The 19870-nt window shown below is 31.3% G+C and overlaps 3 protein-coding genes across 5 annotated transcripts; 2 read left to right on the forward strand and 1 right to left on the reverse strand.

The window, feature by feature from the left end:
- LOC109355950 lies at positions 4402-6147 on the reverse strand. 3 transcript variants are annotated; one of them, XM_019599252.1, is made up of 2 exons: positions 5197-6147; positions 4402-5160 (listed from the first exon to the last, which is right to left on the reverse strand). In XM_019599252.1, the coding sequence occupies exons 1-2, from the start codon at positions 5531-5533 to the stop codon at positions 4688-4690; spliced, it is 810 nt and encodes a 269-aa protein (XP_019454797.1). In that variant the 5' UTR covers positions 5534-6147; the 3' UTR covers positions 4402-4687. The 3 variants fall into 3 exon arrangements, with proteins under 3 accessions (XP_019454797.1, XP_019454798.1, XP_019454796.1); XM_019599253.1 differs by having other exon boundaries at positions 4402-4772; positions 4839-6146; XM_019599251.1 differs by having other exon boundaries at positions 4402-6143.
- On the forward strand, positions 10482-11309 carry LOC109357301 (enoyl-CoA delta isomerase 1, peroxisomal). Its single transcript, XM_019601168.1, has one exon. The coding sequence runs from the start codon at positions 10540-10542 to the stop codon at positions 11254-11256; it is 717 nt and encodes a 238-aa protein (XP_019456713.1). The 5' UTR covers positions 10482-10539; the 3' UTR covers positions 11257-11309.
- Positions 13683-16914, forward strand: LOC109357302 (WUSCHEL-related homeobox 13-like). Its single transcript, XM_019601169.1, has 4 exons — positions 13683-13786; positions 13900-14097; positions 14715-15236; positions 16563-16914. Exons 2-4 carry the CDS (start codon positions 13917-13919, stop codon positions 16646-16648), a joined length of 789 nt encoding a protein of 262 aa, XP_019456714.1. The 5' UTR covers positions 13683-13786; positions 13900-13916; the 3' UTR covers positions 16649-16914.

Raw genomic sequence — 19870 nt, forward strand, 5'->3', positions numbered from 1 at the left:
ATCCCTACAAATATTTTTTATTTCACAATCATATTATTCTTCTACATGTATTTATGACTTAAAAATAATATATTTAATTTGATTGTGATAATGAATTGATTTATTTTGTATTTATTTTTTGATTTATTTTCGATTGCTTAATTTCACGCCGTACTCATTATGGATATAAATTTGAGACAATGCTCATCATGTATATATTTTTTGATAATGAACTGTGCTCGATTTCATTCAAAACAACATATTGAAAAAGTTCACCAAATTATAACATAATGGATGTTGACATTGTTCTTTAGATTCATATACCTTTTTTTTTCTCATTTGGGTCTGCTCCAAAATGTTATCTTTTATTTTGTCTAAGAAACATAATTAATATCGGTCATTGAAGTTGAGTAGTTTTATTGGTAAAAAATGTAATCATTTTATAAATTTGGACATGCATTGGTAATATGGGTAACACATGTGTTCTTAATAACGCGAATGTACGGGTAACATGCGTGTTTTAACTATACGAATGCGCTGGTAATGTGTGTATTCTTAGCAATGTGAATGTACGAGAAACATATGTGTTTTAATCATTAAAATGTACGAGTCACATATTTGTTCTTAACAATACGAATGCACGTGTAACATGTATGTTTTTAACATGTGAATGTACGAATAACATGTGTGTTCTTAACCATGTGAATGCACATTCTTAACCATGCAGCAAATAATACCGCTCGTACAAATACACGGGTAACTTGATAGTTATATAGTAAAGACTTGTTTTTGCAGAGTTATTGCATTAAATGCAAAAATTAGAATCAGTCTAATTACCATAGTTAAATTATTTGGTTAACTTATACAATAAGTATGGACATTATTTAATTTTTTTTGCTATATGATTATATATGCCCCTAATGATATGCATAGATAAATTTACTTTCTTTTTGTTGAACTTTAGGCTTACTCATACTAGGGAAAAACCAAGGTTTTAAGTCAGGGTATGGAATATGACGCTATATCAAGGTTTTAGGAGTTCCCAAAACTATATCATGGCCTCAAGTGTGATCATATCAACAATTATCGAAATGTTAAAGTTTTGGAAACCGCTACTGAGGATTGACTATTCTTTTAGATTATGATCAAACATTTAGTTAGAGATCATGATGATTTTTACATAATTATGAATATATGGATTGAATCTGAAACCTAATACTTAACCAATCCAAACCCTTTCCAAGTGGAGACTAAGAAATATATAAGTTTACACATATTGTATAATGTGACCATAAATAAAATGAAACAAGCTTATTCCTACATAATATTATATAGATAAGAAGACAATTTTCCTTTTCAATTAGAATCTTAGATGCCAATCAACAAGGGACACAGACTGAGGCTAAATAGGTAAATTCTTGGGAATTTTGTATCAATATAATAGAGGAAAGTAAACCAATAAGTTAAGCAAGTGGAGGTGTAATTTTTTTTGGTTTCCCACATGTATCCTCACATTGGAGGCAATCCTGTCTGAGCCGGGAACATCCATAGGTATGTGGGGCTAACTCTCCCAGTAGACATTTTTTCCATCCACAAGACTCGAATCCAAAACCTTACTTAAGGGAAATCAAGCATGTACCAAGTGGAGGTGTAATTTGCTTCATTGTATGATAACTTTTGTCACTAATTGTCTAATTTTCAATTGTCCATATGCTGTGTTGCTAACTTTGAATTTTGGCTAACATTAAACATCAACAAATATGCACTTTAGAAAACTTTGTCAACAAAAAAAAATTTATTGCTCAAGTTTCTTTGAGATTTTTTTTAAAGTTTGAACATATTCTCATTGGTGAGCCAAGTGTGAAGCTTTTGCTTTTTTCTTCAACACTCAAGTTCCAACAATATGCCCCTTCAGTCAATACCATGAATAAGGGAATATTCTTAAAAGCTACAAGCTAAGTTGAAAAGGCCCAGAACCATCCCTTGATAGAGGAACCAAAAATTATAAGATAAGCTTCTCTAGAGTGAATTTTTTAAGTAAATAATAACTTTGATAAACTGTATAAAAATCCCAATCCACATATATATGAGTTTAAAATCTATGCATCATCAGTGTAAAAAAATTTACACTATCGACATATCATATACTCTTGATTTATATTACTTTTGTTTAAGAGTTAATGGTGGTTAACATATGAATGAGATATGATTTACTAACAGTATAAAAAATACTTACATTGTCGGTATATACATATTAAATCCAATACATATATCATTAGTTATTCACCTTAGTGACACTTGGATATATTTGGTAGATATTAATTTTTCTTAAGATAATTGTTGAGGCCCTAAATAAGCATATTTTACCAAAGCCTTTGGCCAAAATATAATCACAGTCCTAGAAGTGTTTTTAGGTATGAAAATAACTATAATATATGAAACTTCACTTTGGGTATTCACATTATCTCATAATCTGAACATCTATATATTATTTGATAACCTTAACCACATATACACTCTTACTTTATAATTGCCTTTTCATAGGTTATATACAACGTATCTCCAGAATCCAGGTATTGTGTGTTTATTTAGAGCTCAATAGGTTTTGTATATTGTACCTTAGACATACATGCAACACACACGCATAAAACAACAATAAAATAAAAATATACATAAAAAATGAGGTAACAAAAAGGTACAAATAAAGGCATTATTTATTCTTTGATTCTGACCTGTTATGATTCTTGAACGTGGTAGTGGGGTTAGAAAGAGGGCACATTTCGGTCGGACAAGAATTTGTTGTCCCAAACCCTGTCCCAAACCTTATCCTAGATTAATCATATTATATCACGTTAGTTAAAAAAAATTAAATATTCATAACTTTATCAATTTTACTTTATTATGATTGGCCAGAGACGTAGTTGGAGACATGGTTGGGGATACTAAATCCCCATCCCTTTCGGTCATGACTCATGAGACACATATTCACGGAGCAACTACATCACTTGTTGTTTAGCATAAAAGCCATAAAAGAAGAGCCACTTTTCTACTAAAATTGTCACTTAGTTGAATGACTCTAACTATATCTAGAAATAGTGTGAAGTTTACATTCAATATAAAGGATAAGCAGAAGAATTTATAAGTGAAATGATATATGGAATTATTGTCTTAAAGTTTGCCTTTAAGGCACAATGTCTTATAGTAGCTCTTCGCTCTCGCATGATCTGATAAGAATGTATTCTCCGATAGTTTGATAATCCCCGATAATGGATGGAACTAATAAGTGATATCGATTATAGGACTTAAGGGAACAAGAATGGTAAGTGTGTGATACTCATGCATGAGGGGAAGAATATTTAAAATATTTATTATATTCAAGTGTAGAGTTATACATTTGATATGAGCGCCGATGAATGGAAGAATTCATATGTAGAAAAGAACCATACAATTATTATTTTCAAGTTTTGGTTCATCTTCACTAATCTTCTCATTATTGAAAAAAAATTCTCCATTACAAATATCATCATGAATTAGATGTAGGCAATATTGTATGGGGAATAAATTATCCATCTACCTATTTAGAGAATGTTTTTTCTATAGTTGCATGAAAATTCATTTGGAATAATTATGAAAAATCATGTTAAATCTTCCTTTGTTTTGAAATTTTGTTGTTGTAACTTGTAAAACAATGTTAATTCCTTTCTAAGAAATTAAATTTGTTCTCATTTATCCGTTATCTATAAAATCAAGACAACATTAATTACTAATTTTATAACTTTAGACTTACTTAATAAAATATATAATGAAAATAAATAGTTATAATTACTATATATATATATAAAAAAAAGATGAAAAACAAGACAAGAGACAATGTTGGATTAAGATATGTCATATTCACTACCTTGTAAAGAGTGAAAACAAATAAATAGCAATGACACCTACAGAATTCTTTCACTGTCCTTTAGACATATGCATGTATATGGTATGAAAGATTGGGACCATCTCATCACTAACAAAATAAACTAATAAAATATAATACTTACACTGTTGGATTCAATTATTTAATGTTGATTCGTAACTGAAGAGATTATTTTCATTATTTAAACTCTTAATTTTAAGGTTCTAATGCATGTGGATGTTTAAAAGCTCCCTCTCATCATACTCACTAGGGAAATTAAAGGAAATATTAATAAAATGAGAAACCCATAATTCCCAATTGATTTCCCCATTTATGTTTTCAAAAATTAACATTATAATATTAACAAGTCGTTAGTCTAGTAATATAAGACTTATTAGATTCCTATATAGATCAAAAGATCAAGAGTTCGGCTCCTAGGAATAACATTCGTTGAGAGGAACAATCACACAATCCGAAAGAATTTAATTCATTACTCGTGAGAGGAATCTTCGTTGTACCAAAAAAAACATTGAGAGTACAATGCACAACTACCTTTACCATATTAAACTATAACTTGCACCCCCAAAACAACTCAAAAGGGGACAAAACAAATTCCGATAACAAAAAAAAGTGGAATTCATTACACAATGTAATTAGAAAGATTAACTAATGAAGAGAAATCAAGAAGTCTTAGTTGACTGAAAGAACTCGAGGGTGAGAAAGTTCGCCCGGATGAATGTTTTTACTTCATTATTATTGGACACGACATGATTTAAGATATAATTTGGGATAACATATTTTTGTTTTCGGTTAAGAAGCTAAGGGAAGTACCTGTGAAGAAGTGCTTGAATGGTACTTTGATTGATGAGAGTTATGAATAAACTCTCTTTCTATTTTCTTGTCAACAACTAAAGTAATGAAAGAACCATCATCTACTACCTCATCTCTAGTTTTTCCCTTATTGTTTTCATCATCTTCTAATTTTCTCCTAAGCTTCTCTTCAGCTTCTTGTAAGAACTTGAATTTTGGAGGAGGTGATGACTTCATTCTATTGAATTCTTCATCAGTGGTTGATTCAAGAAAAGGGTTGAATCCATGTTGATTATAGGGACTAATAATAGGAGTGAAAAAAGATGGTGATGAATTAGGTGTCAAATATGGTGTTTCCACAACTAATAAATCACTCAAACTTTTACCCCTTGAACCCTTTCTAGATTTTCCATCTTCAGATTCTAAATCCTCCTTTGATTCTTCTACTATAGTGAACAAAAATCTTGGATGCCCTAACATAAACTCAGAAGAATCAAAACCATTATTACCATTATTTTCCTCTCCAAAGGGTTTGAAAAGAAACTCCTTGCTATTTTGTGATGATGATTGAACTTGTTCATGAACAAGAGTGTCACCAATTATCATTGAAGAACCAAGCTCTTGTGAAGTATAACATGTTGTTGTTGTTGTTATTGTTGATGATGGTCTTTTATAACAAAACATGTAGAAAATCTCCTTCATTGGGTTGCCATGGTCATTTTCAATCTCTCTATTGGTTATTCTCTTCTTCCACCATAACAAATAGTAAACCTCAACTACTAAAGCTAATAAAAGACAACAAAAAACAATGCTTAAACCAAGACCTATACTACTCAAAGATTTCATTTTTCTCACTTAGATCACATTGAAAAAACAAACACTTCAACTTAATCAACCTCCAAAGTAATTACTAATATCTAATGACTCTAATCTACATAAAAACACGTGCCAAATAACCAAATATACCAATGCAAAACTATAAGAACAAAATCAAAACACTGAAAAGATTATTGAGTAATTTACTTACAGTCTCAACCTTATGATGTGAATGCAAACATTCAAAATGTAGATTCTCTTTTCTACTCGAATTCAATGTGATAAATTGTAAAGCATCTAAGAACACCAATCAACTAAAAGGGCCAACCAAAAAGCTATATCTCTCTCTTTATATCTTGAAAAGCAACACTTTCAAAAAACTATATGTATTATAATTAACTCATGAGACTTTAGCTTTAACTAACCCTACATAAGATTAAAAAGCTAAGTAAGTACCCTATTTGTTATGGATTAGTCACATTATTCTAAAGAGGTGAAGAGAGAAAGAAAGATCTTAAAACATAAACCATAAATCATAAACCACTTGGGGAGGTGCATAAAAACCAGGAGCTAGAAAATACAAGTAAGAGAGGCTCAGCATGTATCTGTCTGGGTTATTGTTGGAGGGTTGTGTCCTTCGATAGAAGGTCACATGGGATCAGAAAGAAATGGAAAGTGACATGTCAATTGTCACAGTTTTTTAGATACTTCATAATTTGTACTATACCAAAAAATTTATATGCTAAATGGATATATTTAAGATGGAGAGTTTTGGGGGCAATGCGTTAGAGCAATAACATTAGTTATTCTTAATAGAATAAGAACATTCTTACTTTATTGTCCAGTGTGTCGTTCTTATATCCTGTTTTTTGTTCTTAAATAAAAACAATTATCCTTAACCAAGGGAAAGTAAGGAGAGAGGTAGATATGCGAGAAAAAAGTAGGTGTTGTGGGACTCAAATCAGAATAAGAATGATGTTTGTTATTATGGAGAAAAAGTAGATGTTTGTTCTTATTTCATTGGAAGTTATAACAAATGATAAATTAATATATGAGACCCAAATAAAAATGAAATTGTTGTTCTCTATTGAAGATGCTCTTATATGCCCGACGATATGAAGAGGTCATAAGTTCAAATTATGTAAACAAATAATTTGTCAATCTATATGGATAAGACTGCTTACATATATTATCCCCTATTAAATACAACCCTGCATACTAAATCATCTTTGTTAAATGATTATATCTTTTTTACATTAATCTGAAATTAGGTTTGATAGGATTTGAATAAATTTCTTTCTACCAAATATATAACTAGGTGGTGTTTTCAGAGGTTTGAACTTAAGAGATATGATATAATTAATTAGAACAATAAAAGAGGGTGAGATTACTGCAATAATTAAGTTGTTGCTTATTAACCATATAGTTATTTAAATTCTCGAAACACTCTCAGCTTATAAAGTCTAATATTTATATATGGAACATGAGACTTAGTTTAGTATTAACCTCGTGTACCGAGTTATTCTTTTTTATTCGGATTAACTAGTACCCCTTAATAAAACTTTAGCTATTGTGTAAGATGCTTCAAATAATGGAAGATTTATCCCATAACTCAAGTTGGTACACTGAGTTATGTTACTCCGTGACAATTTAAGAGGGACAAGGATTCCATATCCAAAAGTTAGCTATAACACTTTCTGTTCTTGAAATTTTAATCATGATTTTTGTTGAATATTTGTCTTTCATGATATTTGTTTTGACTGAATATAATTTGAAACCGAAGCAATATGGTTCTTGATTCATTTGTTTCAAAATAGATTAGTTCTTTATCCAAAAAGGTGAGTAATTAATATTCAGCCATTAATTAATTGGATAGAGTTGTACATGTTCTTAGCTTATCTTATATGGAAAGTCCTTAATTAATAAAAAAAGATGCGGGCTACAAAGTCCTAGGATGTTAATTCGATCTAGATAGAAGGGTTTTATATTGTTTATTTTTATTGAATATTGCTAATAGTAGTTTAACTAATTAATTAATGAAACTAATCTTAGTACTACTAGATAAGTTTATTGCATGAAGTGTCAATATATTAGGGCGGAAGTTCATGACCCACTTGGATTTGATAAAAGTGAGTTTCTTGGAATTGGTTCATGGAGTTGATGGTATTTATTATTACTTTTATTGGTGATTAAATCCTCTATATGAACAATATTGCAAACTTCACTATTTTAATACTCATTGTTTTTCTTAAAATTTGTTGTTTGATTTTAAAAACAATGTTGGGTTGAAACATAAATTTCATATAAGCTTAGGCAAGATGTAAAACCATTTGAAACTTGAATGTACTTTATTGTATATTATTTTATTGTGATTGATTGAAGTCTAAGACCCCTTTTTATACATATTTTAACAAACTCTCAATTGCTTAAGAATCAAGCAATCTGCCAAAAATACCCATTAACTAACTTACCTAACATAACTAACCCTTGGAAAAATATTTTTAGAATCATAAAAAAAATCTCAAGAAATACAAAAAACAATTCCCAAGCAAAGTGCCCTAAGCCAACCCAAAACAATTTTTGATGCTTAAGTTTGATGGGTTGGATTTGTGCCATGTTATGCGCCAAAGGTTGGGCCATGTGATGGTGCAAAAGCTTGGCCAAGTGTTTATGTGATGCGCCAAATATCCTGATCATGTGCACTAGATGTTGGACCAAAATCTAGCTCATGCATCAAATGACTGTATCATGTCTTTAATTTGACTAAGCCAAATATCCCATTCTGACCATGCCATTGTATTCAATCTGGCTGAGCCATGTCTTCCCATCTGACTGGGGTGTTGAGTTTTAGGCTTGGACATTTGGTGTCATGTCTTAGTAGCACAAGTCAACTCGATAGTGTTGACTTGGATCTTAAAGGATGATGATGTGGTTTTTGTCTTGACTCTTATACCCCCCACCCCCCTCTACAAGTTGGAGAATATATATTTATTATGTCTAGCTTTGAGAGTAAAATGAAAAAAAGATCTAATGCTTTGGTGAATATCTCAGCAACGTGTTGAGTGGTTTGTATTTGTAGAAGACAAAATAACTTGGATTGAAGATATTCAAGAACAACATGACAATCAATGTTGATTTGTTTAGTTCTTTCATGAAAAATAGTTTGCAACAATATATCTAACTAAGTTATTATCACAATATAAAAGAGCAGGGGTAGTGAATGATACCTTGAAGTTTGTAAGTAGACAAGTGAGCCATTGAATTTTGCAATAGGTGGCAGCTAAAGCTCTATATTTAGCCTTTAAAGATGAATGAACTAATGTATTTTGTTTCTTTGATTTCCATGAAACCAAGGAGTTTATATGAAAAACACATGACCATGTAATGGATTTTCTAGAATCAATGTAGGATGCCTATTCTGAGTCACTAAAGGCCTTAAGGTACATGGGGGAAGATGTGGAATAGAAAAGGTCTTGCCATGGGTTACCCGTAATGTACCTAAGCACACGAGTCAATGCTTGATAATGGATTGTTGTAAGTTGTACCATGAATTGGCTCAGTAGTTGAACTACACAACTAATATAAAAAAATTGATTGTTGTAAGGTGAAATGAAATGGAAGAAGAATACGAACCAAGAACATAAAAAATTAATGGAAGATAAGAAAAGTGATGAAATGAGGGAATAAAAAGTAGAGAGATGATTCTATGCTTTAGAATAAAATGTGAGAAAAAGATATGGAAGAATAGAAAAAAGTGTGAGAGAAATATAATGAGCTATTATGTTAAATTGAAACAAATACTAAAGACAAATAATAAAGACAATTTTTCATCTTATGTATGAGGTGAGGTTGCACAGAGGTAGAGAACTTTTTAGAGGAAAATTTTGCATAAGATATTGACATGTGTCACTTGCTAATGTGGCAAGAGTTTTTTTTGTTAAATAGTAAATAGATTTAACATATGAAAATATATATATATCACAAATTTTTGTAAATTATTTGCATATGTATAGAAATAGTGAAAGATTATATAACAATGATATATGCATTGTAACGGTAAATGGTAAATATCTGGAAGAGTATCATAAATAATTAGGAAAAACAATTAAAAAATGAAGTTATATAAGTAGATATATTATTTTAATCAATCAATTGCCTTATTTGTTTTTGGTCAATGTAATAATCACTATTTTGTACTAAGATTGTGATTTTTCATTACCTATACTTAATAAAATTCATCATATACATGGCTAAATCGAACTAAACCAAGTGGACAAATATGTAGGGTCGTGTCCTCCTAATTTGATGGCATTAACTTGGAATAAAAACTCAATCTTACACCTACCAATATCAAGCCATCACTCTCAATTTTCAACTAAGGAAATATTTTGAATTGTGCACGTAAACAACTCCATTATAAATTTTTTTGAAAATAATTTAAAACTTCGTAGAGTTTAATATTTACATATTTTTATGGAAAAAGTTATAAAATTATAAAAGTAATATATATGCACTACCATTGTAAAAGCTTATACACAATTTCAGTATATATTTCATCATTCATTTGTATTATTTTTATATATAAGATAATTGGAAATGAATGTTGCATAATACACTCACACTGTAAAATATTCTTACATTATCGATACATTTTTTCTCTAAAATTATTGTATCACCTGCTTCGACTTGTCTTAACTTAACATTGAAAAATCAAACATAAATAAATACATTCATGTACTATAACTTCTAATTGGTTCAAAAATTATTTAACTTAAAATTATAATTATTAAATATTTTCTGGTCAATCATATCTTCTGGTACATGGAGTGACACACGAGTGGAACATCTACTATTCCAAAACAGTGTACCACTCAATGTGTCATAGGCACTAAATAAAGTGACATACTTTGTGAGACAGCAAACATGCTCCGGCGAGAGTCGGGACATCATAGGTGGACCCCATAAATATGATTAGATATGGACTCAAATTTTGTGATTAAAACCATTTTGTTCCTATTTGCAAATAAGGACCAAACATGTGTAGCTTAGAGAAACGAGGCAACATCTTCATCCTCACACTCACCGGCGACGGCGAACACCGTTTCAATCCCACCCTCCTCACTTCCCTCCAATCCGCCCTCCGCCGTCTCCGTCACGAATCCACCACCTCCTCCGTCCTCATCACCACCGCTCACGGCAAATTCTTCTCCAACGGTTACGACATCGCCTGGGCCCAAAAAGCCCAAACCGAATCCCAAACCGAAACCTACTTATCTCGTATGCTTCTCAACGACTCTCTCCTTCGCTCCGTCGTCTCCGACCTCCTCTCCCTCCCTATGCCAACCATCGCCGCCGTCACCGGCCACGCCTCCGCCGCCGGATTCGCCTTCACCCTCTGCCACGACTACATACTCATGCGCGGCGACCGTGGATTTCTCTACATGAGCGAGCTCGACATCAAGCTCGTGATTCCGGCGTGGTTCGTCGCCGCAATCAAAGCGAAAATCGGGTCTCCGGCGGCTCAGAGGGAAGTGGTGATGAAGGCAAGTAAGATTACGGCGAAGGAAGCGGTGAGGCTAGGGATTATTGATTCGGTTCATGGTACGGCGGAGGAGACGGTGGAGGCGGCGGTGGAGTTGGCGGAGGGATTGATAAAGAGAAGATGGGATGGACACGTGTACGGTGAGAATAGGAAGGTGGTTTTGGCTGATTTGATTCAAGCTGTTGGAGTCAACGGTGGATCAAAGCTTTAGAGGCTTAAACAACTCTGTAAGATTTCAATTCAATAGCTCCAATATTTGAATAGGATTTAATTCAATAATAATATAAGTATTTTTTATATTGTCAATAAATTATCAATTATATATATATATATACATACGATGCTCTACACTGATGATTAGCATTGTGTTTAACAGAAAGAAAATAGGAAAATTGTATGTATTGATAGTTTAAAAGTTTTTATAGCATGCATGCAATATTCATAATTCCTATTTAATCATCATATTACTCTTAAATGTTGAATGATACATTGATATTGCATATTAATTTTTACACTAACTGCATATATATTTTTTTTTTGTATATTAAATATATTAGTGATAAATGGTATTTTGAATGTGAATAATTTAACGCGATTCAGTGCTACCTAAATGCAGTCTAAAGTTTGTTGCATTGTAGCTTAACATTGTAATTAAGTATCACAGCATAATTAGATCAATATGCGATTTTGGGAGTTAACACAAGTATCATAACTTGTGGTATTTAATTTAAAGCTCACCTTGATGAATAACATTAATAAGATTACTAACAAAATGTTAGTCTACTAATATAAAATTTTATTAGACTATTAAAAATATACATTTCGAAAATGATTAGTTCTTTATTAGGGAAGATTTGATAAAAAAAACTAAAAGTGAATGAGTATAATTTAGTTGGAAATAGGATAAGGAATAAATAGTGATGGAGATCTTGTAATTAAGATATTAACTTTTGGGTATATTTTCTTTTTTTCCTCAAAATTTGGACATATCTTTCTGAGTGCTGTCAAAAAATCATGCTCATTCAATTATGCCATGTAGCATTGTCATTTAGCAAAATTCTCCCATTAATTTTCCTTCAATTGTGTAATTTTCAATTATTTATTTCTATATTCGTGAGTCTTAAATTGGTCATAATAATATTTTCTTTTATAATCTTGATCTGAAATTGATTCTATTGTACGTAAAAGGAAATTTAATTACGATTTTTCATCATGGGAAGGCTACTGAAATATTATAAATGTTATTAAAATACTTCAGGAGTATTTAAGCTGGTGGCATGCTTAGTATATTCATGAGACAGGGAGGTCGCATGTCAAGGACTAAGTGTTATCGGTAACACGCTCAGTATATTCATGAGTCTGAGAAGTCGCATGTCATAATTGTGGTGTTACAATTGATTGCTAACGATTATATACAACAATTTAGTCTTGATTATAGTGAGACATTCTCCCTAATTGCCAAAATGTCTCTCGTCCATCTCTTATTGTGTATTATATTCATGGGTGCATGAGCATGCATAAGTTCGACATCAAAAATGATTATTTTCATGGCGATTTGGTAGAAGAAGTTTACGTGAACTAATCACTTAGTTTTGATGCTTGAGAGGAGTCTCATTGATTATTAAAATTATAAACATATATCTTCAAGACTAGTACATCATTGTCAAAAATGATTAAGAAAACATACATTAAATTTTTTTTCATGAGTTTTAGAATTACAAGAATCTTTGACTTTGGAAATCATGAGATAATTCAAATTAAATAATCAAAGACCGTATTATTCTTCTCCCTCACTTTAGACATAAAATTTTCAAATCATCACAAATATCATCACTACCATGGACATAGCCTAACATCTTCATTTCATCATATAACAACCAAACTACAATCACTTATTTATAAAAATAGAGATTTGATTAACATCAACATGCCAACCTATTAATCTACGAATTTTTCTAAAGGAATAAAAAATATAAAGTCAACGTTGGAAAATTAATAATGTTATTATTTTTTAAATACATCATTTCTGAATATTGACTTTGCACTTTAGAGATTCTTAATCATCCTCGTAAGGAAAATATTTAGCAAAATCCTAGATAAATGGAAAAAGTTATTATTTATATATGTGGATATAAAATGGATTGAGGAGTCTATTTTAGCAAACCAGATTTGTTCCTATTTAAACATGTCTTTAGAAAATCAAGATGACATCACAATTACTTTTGTAAACATATCCCAACCTAATGAATAAAAGTAATAATAAGTGGAATGAATAAATATTACAAAAAAATAAATAACACAATAATAAAATATTAGTATAAATTCAATGCAAATGTAAAGTTTATGGGTAATTGTAAATGATTGTAATATATGGTGAATACTGTAAAGTCTTATATAGAATATAATTTATCATTGGTTTATATGTAAGAGTCAACATTAATAAAAATAAATAAGAGTATAATATGCATATACTAACAATATAAACATTTATAAAGAGTTAATATATCATCTAACATTTATTTTTATTCTTATTAAGTGTCTACATTTTTTAAGATTTTCTCTAACCAAGTTTTCGATTTGATACACTCTGAAGTGGGTCTGGTTCCAATTTAGGCCTTTGTTTAGACAAAATATATCCACACGGTCGTATATATATGACCACCTCGTATGCCGACACCAACCACTTGCTATTTCTAACGTACGCCGCCAACAACAACTCTTTGTTCTTCTCTTACACATTTGTCAGTTACTTCTTTTTTCTATTTTATTACTCAATCTTATTATAATCTCTCATTATGATTTCATATTTATTATTAATAATTATTATTAGGGTTTCCTTTTATTCCTTTTTTAGGGTAAGAAATAGTGAATATGATGGAATGGCAGAAGAAGAAGGAGATGATGATGATGAATGGGAATGAAATGATGTATGTGAAGGTAATGAGTGATGAACAATTAGAAACTCTTAGAAAACAAATTGCTGTTTATGCAACCATTTGTGAACAACTCATTCAGATGCACAATACTCTTTCTACTCATCAAAATCTTTCAGGTCCCCTTTTTTTTTCTCTTCAATTTATGTACTTTTTTTTAAATGCTTCTCGACCGATGAATTTACTGAGCGTGACACTCTTTTAAGCTTAAATACGACTATAAGTTATGGGTTCGAGTTTTGGGAGACTCTGATAAAATACTGTAGAGATATTTAAGCTTACGAGTCTTTTTTGTGAGTTGGGATTTAGAAGAGAAGGAAAGAGGTGAGAGGAATGAAATATATGTGTGAGATGACTGTGAAGTCTTCTCTTGTCATTCCTTCTGCTCAAAATCGAACTCGCAAATGGACTTTGTCTGTTGAGTTTTGGAGGAGGATGAATGAGAAGGGAAAGCTATTTCATTACTCTCAAGAATTTTCTTTCCCTTCCACTCCAATGTCCAACTCAGAAACAAACTTTAAGGGTCTGTTTGCTGTTTGATTTTTGGAGGAGAACGAATAGTAAGGAAAAACTATTTCATGGCTCTGAAGTTTTCCTCTTTATCTCCTTCATCTCCGAAATTCAACTCGCAAACCGACTTTAAATGGTAACATGTTTAATAAATTCATGGGCGAGGTGGTTCGATGTGAAGGTTGTGGTGTTAGTGCATGTTTTGAATGTTGTTTTCTTTTGTCAGGGGTTAGGGTGGGAAATATGTATTGTGATCCATTGATGAACTCCATTGGTCACAAACTAACTTCTAGACAAAGATGGACTCCTACACCGATGCATCTTCAGGTTCTCGAGCGTGTATTCGAGCAGGGGATTGGGACTCCTAGCAAGGAAAAGATTAAGGAAATTACTGCTGATCTTATCCAGCATGGTCAAATTTCTGAGACCAATGTCTATAATTGGTTCCAAAACAGGCGAGCTCGATCAAAAAGAAAGCAGCAGCAACAGAATTTCGGGTCTAGTAATGCTGAATCCGAGGTGGATACTGAGGTTGATTCGAAGGAAAAGAAGACTAAAGCTAAGGAGTTTCAGTCCCAGCATAGAGTAACTACTGGGGTTTTCCAGAACCCTCAAGTAAGCTACGATTTGCAGTACTTGAATTCAGAATCCAACGAGCCCGATTCCATGTTTCCCCCAGAAGGCAATCTAAGTCCCTCGAGAAATTTTAGTGATGTGCCTGTTTTTGATGGGATGCTATCAAACTCAAGTATGTAACTTCTGATTTCTTCCTGTACTTATCTCTTTATCGGTCAATCACTTTAGTTGTAAAGTAAAGTTAGTATCCTCTAATATTATTTATAGCTTATATGAGATGATAAGATCGCCTCTTAGTGACCAAGAGGTAAGGTCGCTGCATCGTCACGGAGAAATCAATTCTATGTGCCGAATAATGTACCATGACAGATAGTTAATTTTTATTTCATGATCAACATCTGGTGAAAAGTTTTCCAAACTAACGCTGTTATATATGTTTTGTTAGGAATTGTTACTAATCTTTAGTAGGTGACTAGGTGATTATAAAGCTAATACCATTTACCGATAGTTAGCGTTCGGTATTCTCTATTGTTGCTGATACTATTATCTGCTATATATTTCAGAATTTGAACATATTTGAGAAATGGATATCACTTTATGTCTCTTTTCTTACGAGTATCTAACTGTTATTTATAATCATGTGGAGGAAACTGAAATAATGAATTATCTGATTTGAAAATTAACTTTATGGTCCATATATTATAACAGAAGAATATTTTCCTAGCATAGCTCCAAAAATGTCAATGCAGCTTCAGTACTTCACTGGGATTAACTTAATGATTTCCCCTCGAATTCCGCCATTATGTTGTAGAAGCTAGCAAGTAAGTTTGGAGTTGAAGTTGGTACTTACTTTCTAGGTACTCAGTATTAATGTAGAACAGTGTTGTAAATTGCGATTGCGGTTACGCGATTGCAGTCATTACGATGCAGATTGTGGTGTGAATTATTTTGTCAGTAAAAAAATATTTTTGACATCGATGCTGTCTAATGCGGCCCAATGTGGTTGCATTACAGCCTGATGCAACCTAAATGCGGTCTGATGCAGCTGCGTTTGCATCATTATGATTCGGTATCACACTGCAATTGGTATATGATGCGGTTGCGGCGACCGCCACAACCATAATATTGCGGCCGCATCATGTGATCAATTTGAAACATTGATGCAGAATAAAATTCTTTGGTAAGCTTAGATGGTCTAATATCAATGTAACATTCCTCGGTAATTATAACTACTTGTAGAAATTACTTTGGCTAATGCATTTATCATTATCATGATATACATTCATTTAGAGCCTCCAATTCATAACACACATGATTATTCAACTTAAGATCATTTTCGACACTTGCAAAGTTGCGCATCTCCAAAAACCATAACCATTTGTACGCGATCATGTCTATTTCTCCGGCATCATACATTTCGATGAATTACATTCTCCTTTGTGTTTTACATAGATGATCAAGATTGTTGGTTACATCCCCGGAAATTGTTTTTTTGCAGGTAGTGACTATCTTGCTGGAAAATTTGAAGAACCTGAGAGCTTCAACTTATACCAGTCAGCAGGTGACTACAACATGGCAGGTTGACATTCGTCGAAACTTCCGACGATTGTGATTAGCTGTAAAGAACAGGGAGTGAGGTTTTCTCGACTTTTGTGTTAATGAAAAATGCAAATCGAACCAATCTACACTAGGAAACTTATAATATTTACATATATAGTGGTCTTTTATTACAGTATCTGAACATTTTACTTAATGGCATATAAATGCGATTTCGTATTATAATTTTCTTTTTTATTTATTGGTTACTGGTGAAATGCAGAAATCTCTTACCTTTGTGTTGGTTTTTGATATTTTGTTAGAAGAGATTCATAAGATTGTTCTTTTGGTAGTTTTCTTCTACAAATTTGATTAGGAAAAGGTTTGAATGAAATTGTGACATAACATTTGAAGAATAAGGCTTAGAAAATCATATTATAAAGTTTTTTTTTTGTTTTTTTTTTGTACTACCAAATGTATCCCTTCACCATTTGGATAAGAAACTAATCTTTTTCACGATGTGTAACTTTTTCTTCTAATAAGTGTCGTTCACAAGAATAGTCTTACACGATTTGACCAATACCTTCTTGGTAGTTTTTGTTTTGCTTTGATATTAACGGAGAAGGCTTATATGTTTCCGAAGGCTTATATTTTCTCTAATGTAATCATGATTTTTGGATAGTTTAAGATAATAAAATATGTCCCGATGTGAGGAGCTAACGTTACTTATTGACATCATAGGTATCCTTGTCGTCCACGAACGGAACATTGAGCTATCCTTCAGTTGCCTTCATCATTATCTCGTTGTTTTATGGGAATTTATAGACAATGATGATGATTGGAGTTGACTGTGATTCAGACATAAGCAGCTGGAGGGTAGCTCGACATTCCAATCGTGGAAGACAATAGCTACTTATCAATATGCATGTGGTTTAATAAGATAATTATATCCTCATATCAGAAGATACTTTATTTCCAATTATTAGTTATTGTATCACTTATCATATCAGACATAGTACTATTATATGGTTCAACTGGTAGTCCTCTCATTAAATCGCACATCATTTAAAACATAAATTTTATTATAAATATAGTAAATTTATAAGTAGAAATATAATTATTTACGATATATAATTCAATAATTAAAATGACTCAATGATTGACCATTTAAAAATAATTTCTAGGTTCAAAATTTTGAATTCTTAATGGGTCATTTTGAAAATACGAATTTTTTCATTTGCAAATGGATTTCAGTGGTACAATACAATATTGTTTGATTGACTTTAACCAATGTTTTTCAATTTTGACAAGTTTAACTGAGTGTTTGGCATGATTGTTATATCATAGCGTTATACGGACAGGTTGAATCGGTTGGTGCAATATTTATAACCATAGTATGAAATATCAGGGTTTTTTGGCATTATTAAGTGTATTTCTCACATTTTAGGTAAAGAATTAATCTTTTTCGGGGTGGGTAATTGTCCCTCCCAATAAGTGTCACTCCCAGTAATTGAACTCTTGATCTTTTGCTCATCCTAAAATCTAACAGAACCTTACCATTAGACCAATGTTTTGTCGGTTGAAGTATCATGTTTATCATTCTAATTGCAATACCTAGAAGTTGATAAATTTTGCTAAAAGTATTTACAACTAGTTGTTGTTTGGCATTTCATTGACGTGCAAACCTATGATAAATTAAGGGTTCTTAATACTTTTTCCAATATACTGAGAAAGTAAAGGGTATTTGTCATGTAACAATGTTTGGTGACAAATGTCATTGCTGCTTGAGATGCCATACTGAATACCTATATAAGAAAAATCTCTAGTAGTCCTCAATTACTTGTTGAAAGGGGCAACCACGAACCCCAAAAGTGATTAGTTTCTTACCCATAAAAAGTGAGGACATACCCTTGATAGTACCAAAAAAATTTATTAAAAATTATGATAGTTTGCACTAAGGTTCAAAATCATATTTCAATATGAACATGGGGAGTGGAGAAAGTGTGCACATAATAAGCAGATGGAGTAGAAATATTTGGAGCTCCTATAAGATCTAAGATTGAATTGGAAATGGACCATAGTCTTGATGATGGGTACATATCTGTTGTCCCATAAATTGTATCACTGCATGTGCCATCAACTGTGATTGGTCAGGAAAATAATTAACTATTAATTTTTTAACTTAAATAGATTTTTTCAACCAATGACAGGCTAGAAACACATGTAGTGGCACAACTTGTAGGACAACAGATGTGCTCCCGTTGATGATTGTCATTATTGAACACTCTAGTCTCCATGTAGAAGCAATTGCTATGAAAATGATCACTACTAAAAGAATTTCAAGCAAACAAAATTTTAAAACTAGGCAGAGATTGTAATTTTTTCATGCAAATTGTGATTGCTATAATTAGTTAAAAATATTCTTGGGGGTTTTAGGGTTAATAGGAAAAAATAATACTATTTAGGAAAAAAATATTATTTTGATCCCTCAATTTATTTCCTAATTTGATTATTATTGGCTCATTGACTAAAGAAGGCATGCCTTCAAAAAAATCATAAGGATCTTGTAATACAAAACTACAAATGAGACTTGTTCTATAATATGACCTTTCTTATAAGTATATTTATTTTTCTCAAATGTATTGAGTTTGATGTTTTCTCATATATTGTGTGCACATTATTTTTAATTTTAGAAATGCTATTTGTTTTTAAGGATAATGTAATACAAATGAGACTTCTTCCATAATATGCTTTCATTATAAGTACATTTATTATTCTCAAATGTATTGAATTTGATGTTTTTTTCTCAAATATTTTGTTCATATAATTTTTATTTTGGGAAATGAGACTTGTACCATAATATGACTTTCATTATGTACATTTATTATTCTCAAATGCATCCATTTTTGATGTTTTCTCATATATTTTGTGCATATAATTTTTATTTTGAGAAATGCAATTTGTTTTTAGAGCGTAAAATTTATACAATGTCAGTGTAAAAATTTATACACAGACACTACATCATCCATCATTTATTTGAATTACTTTTTTTCTATAAATTCAATGATGATTAAATATCAATGGTGAATGATGCAATAATAATGTATAAAAGTCATACACTATCAATATATACATCTTTTTTCTTGTTTTGAAGGATCATGTAATACAAATGAGACTTGCTCCATAATATGACTTTTATTTAAGTACATTTACTATTACAATAATTTATTTATGATGAACTCAAAATATGATATATATATATATATATAT

Source organism: Lupinus angustifolius, chromosome LG09, assembly GCF_001865875.1.
Source record: "Lupinus angustifolius cultivar Tanjil chromosome LG09, LupAngTanjil_v1.0, whole genome shotgun sequence".
NCBI classification, from domain to species: domain Eukaryota; kingdom Viridiplantae; phylum Streptophyta; class Magnoliopsida; order Fabales; family Fabaceae; genus Lupinus; species Lupinus angustifolius.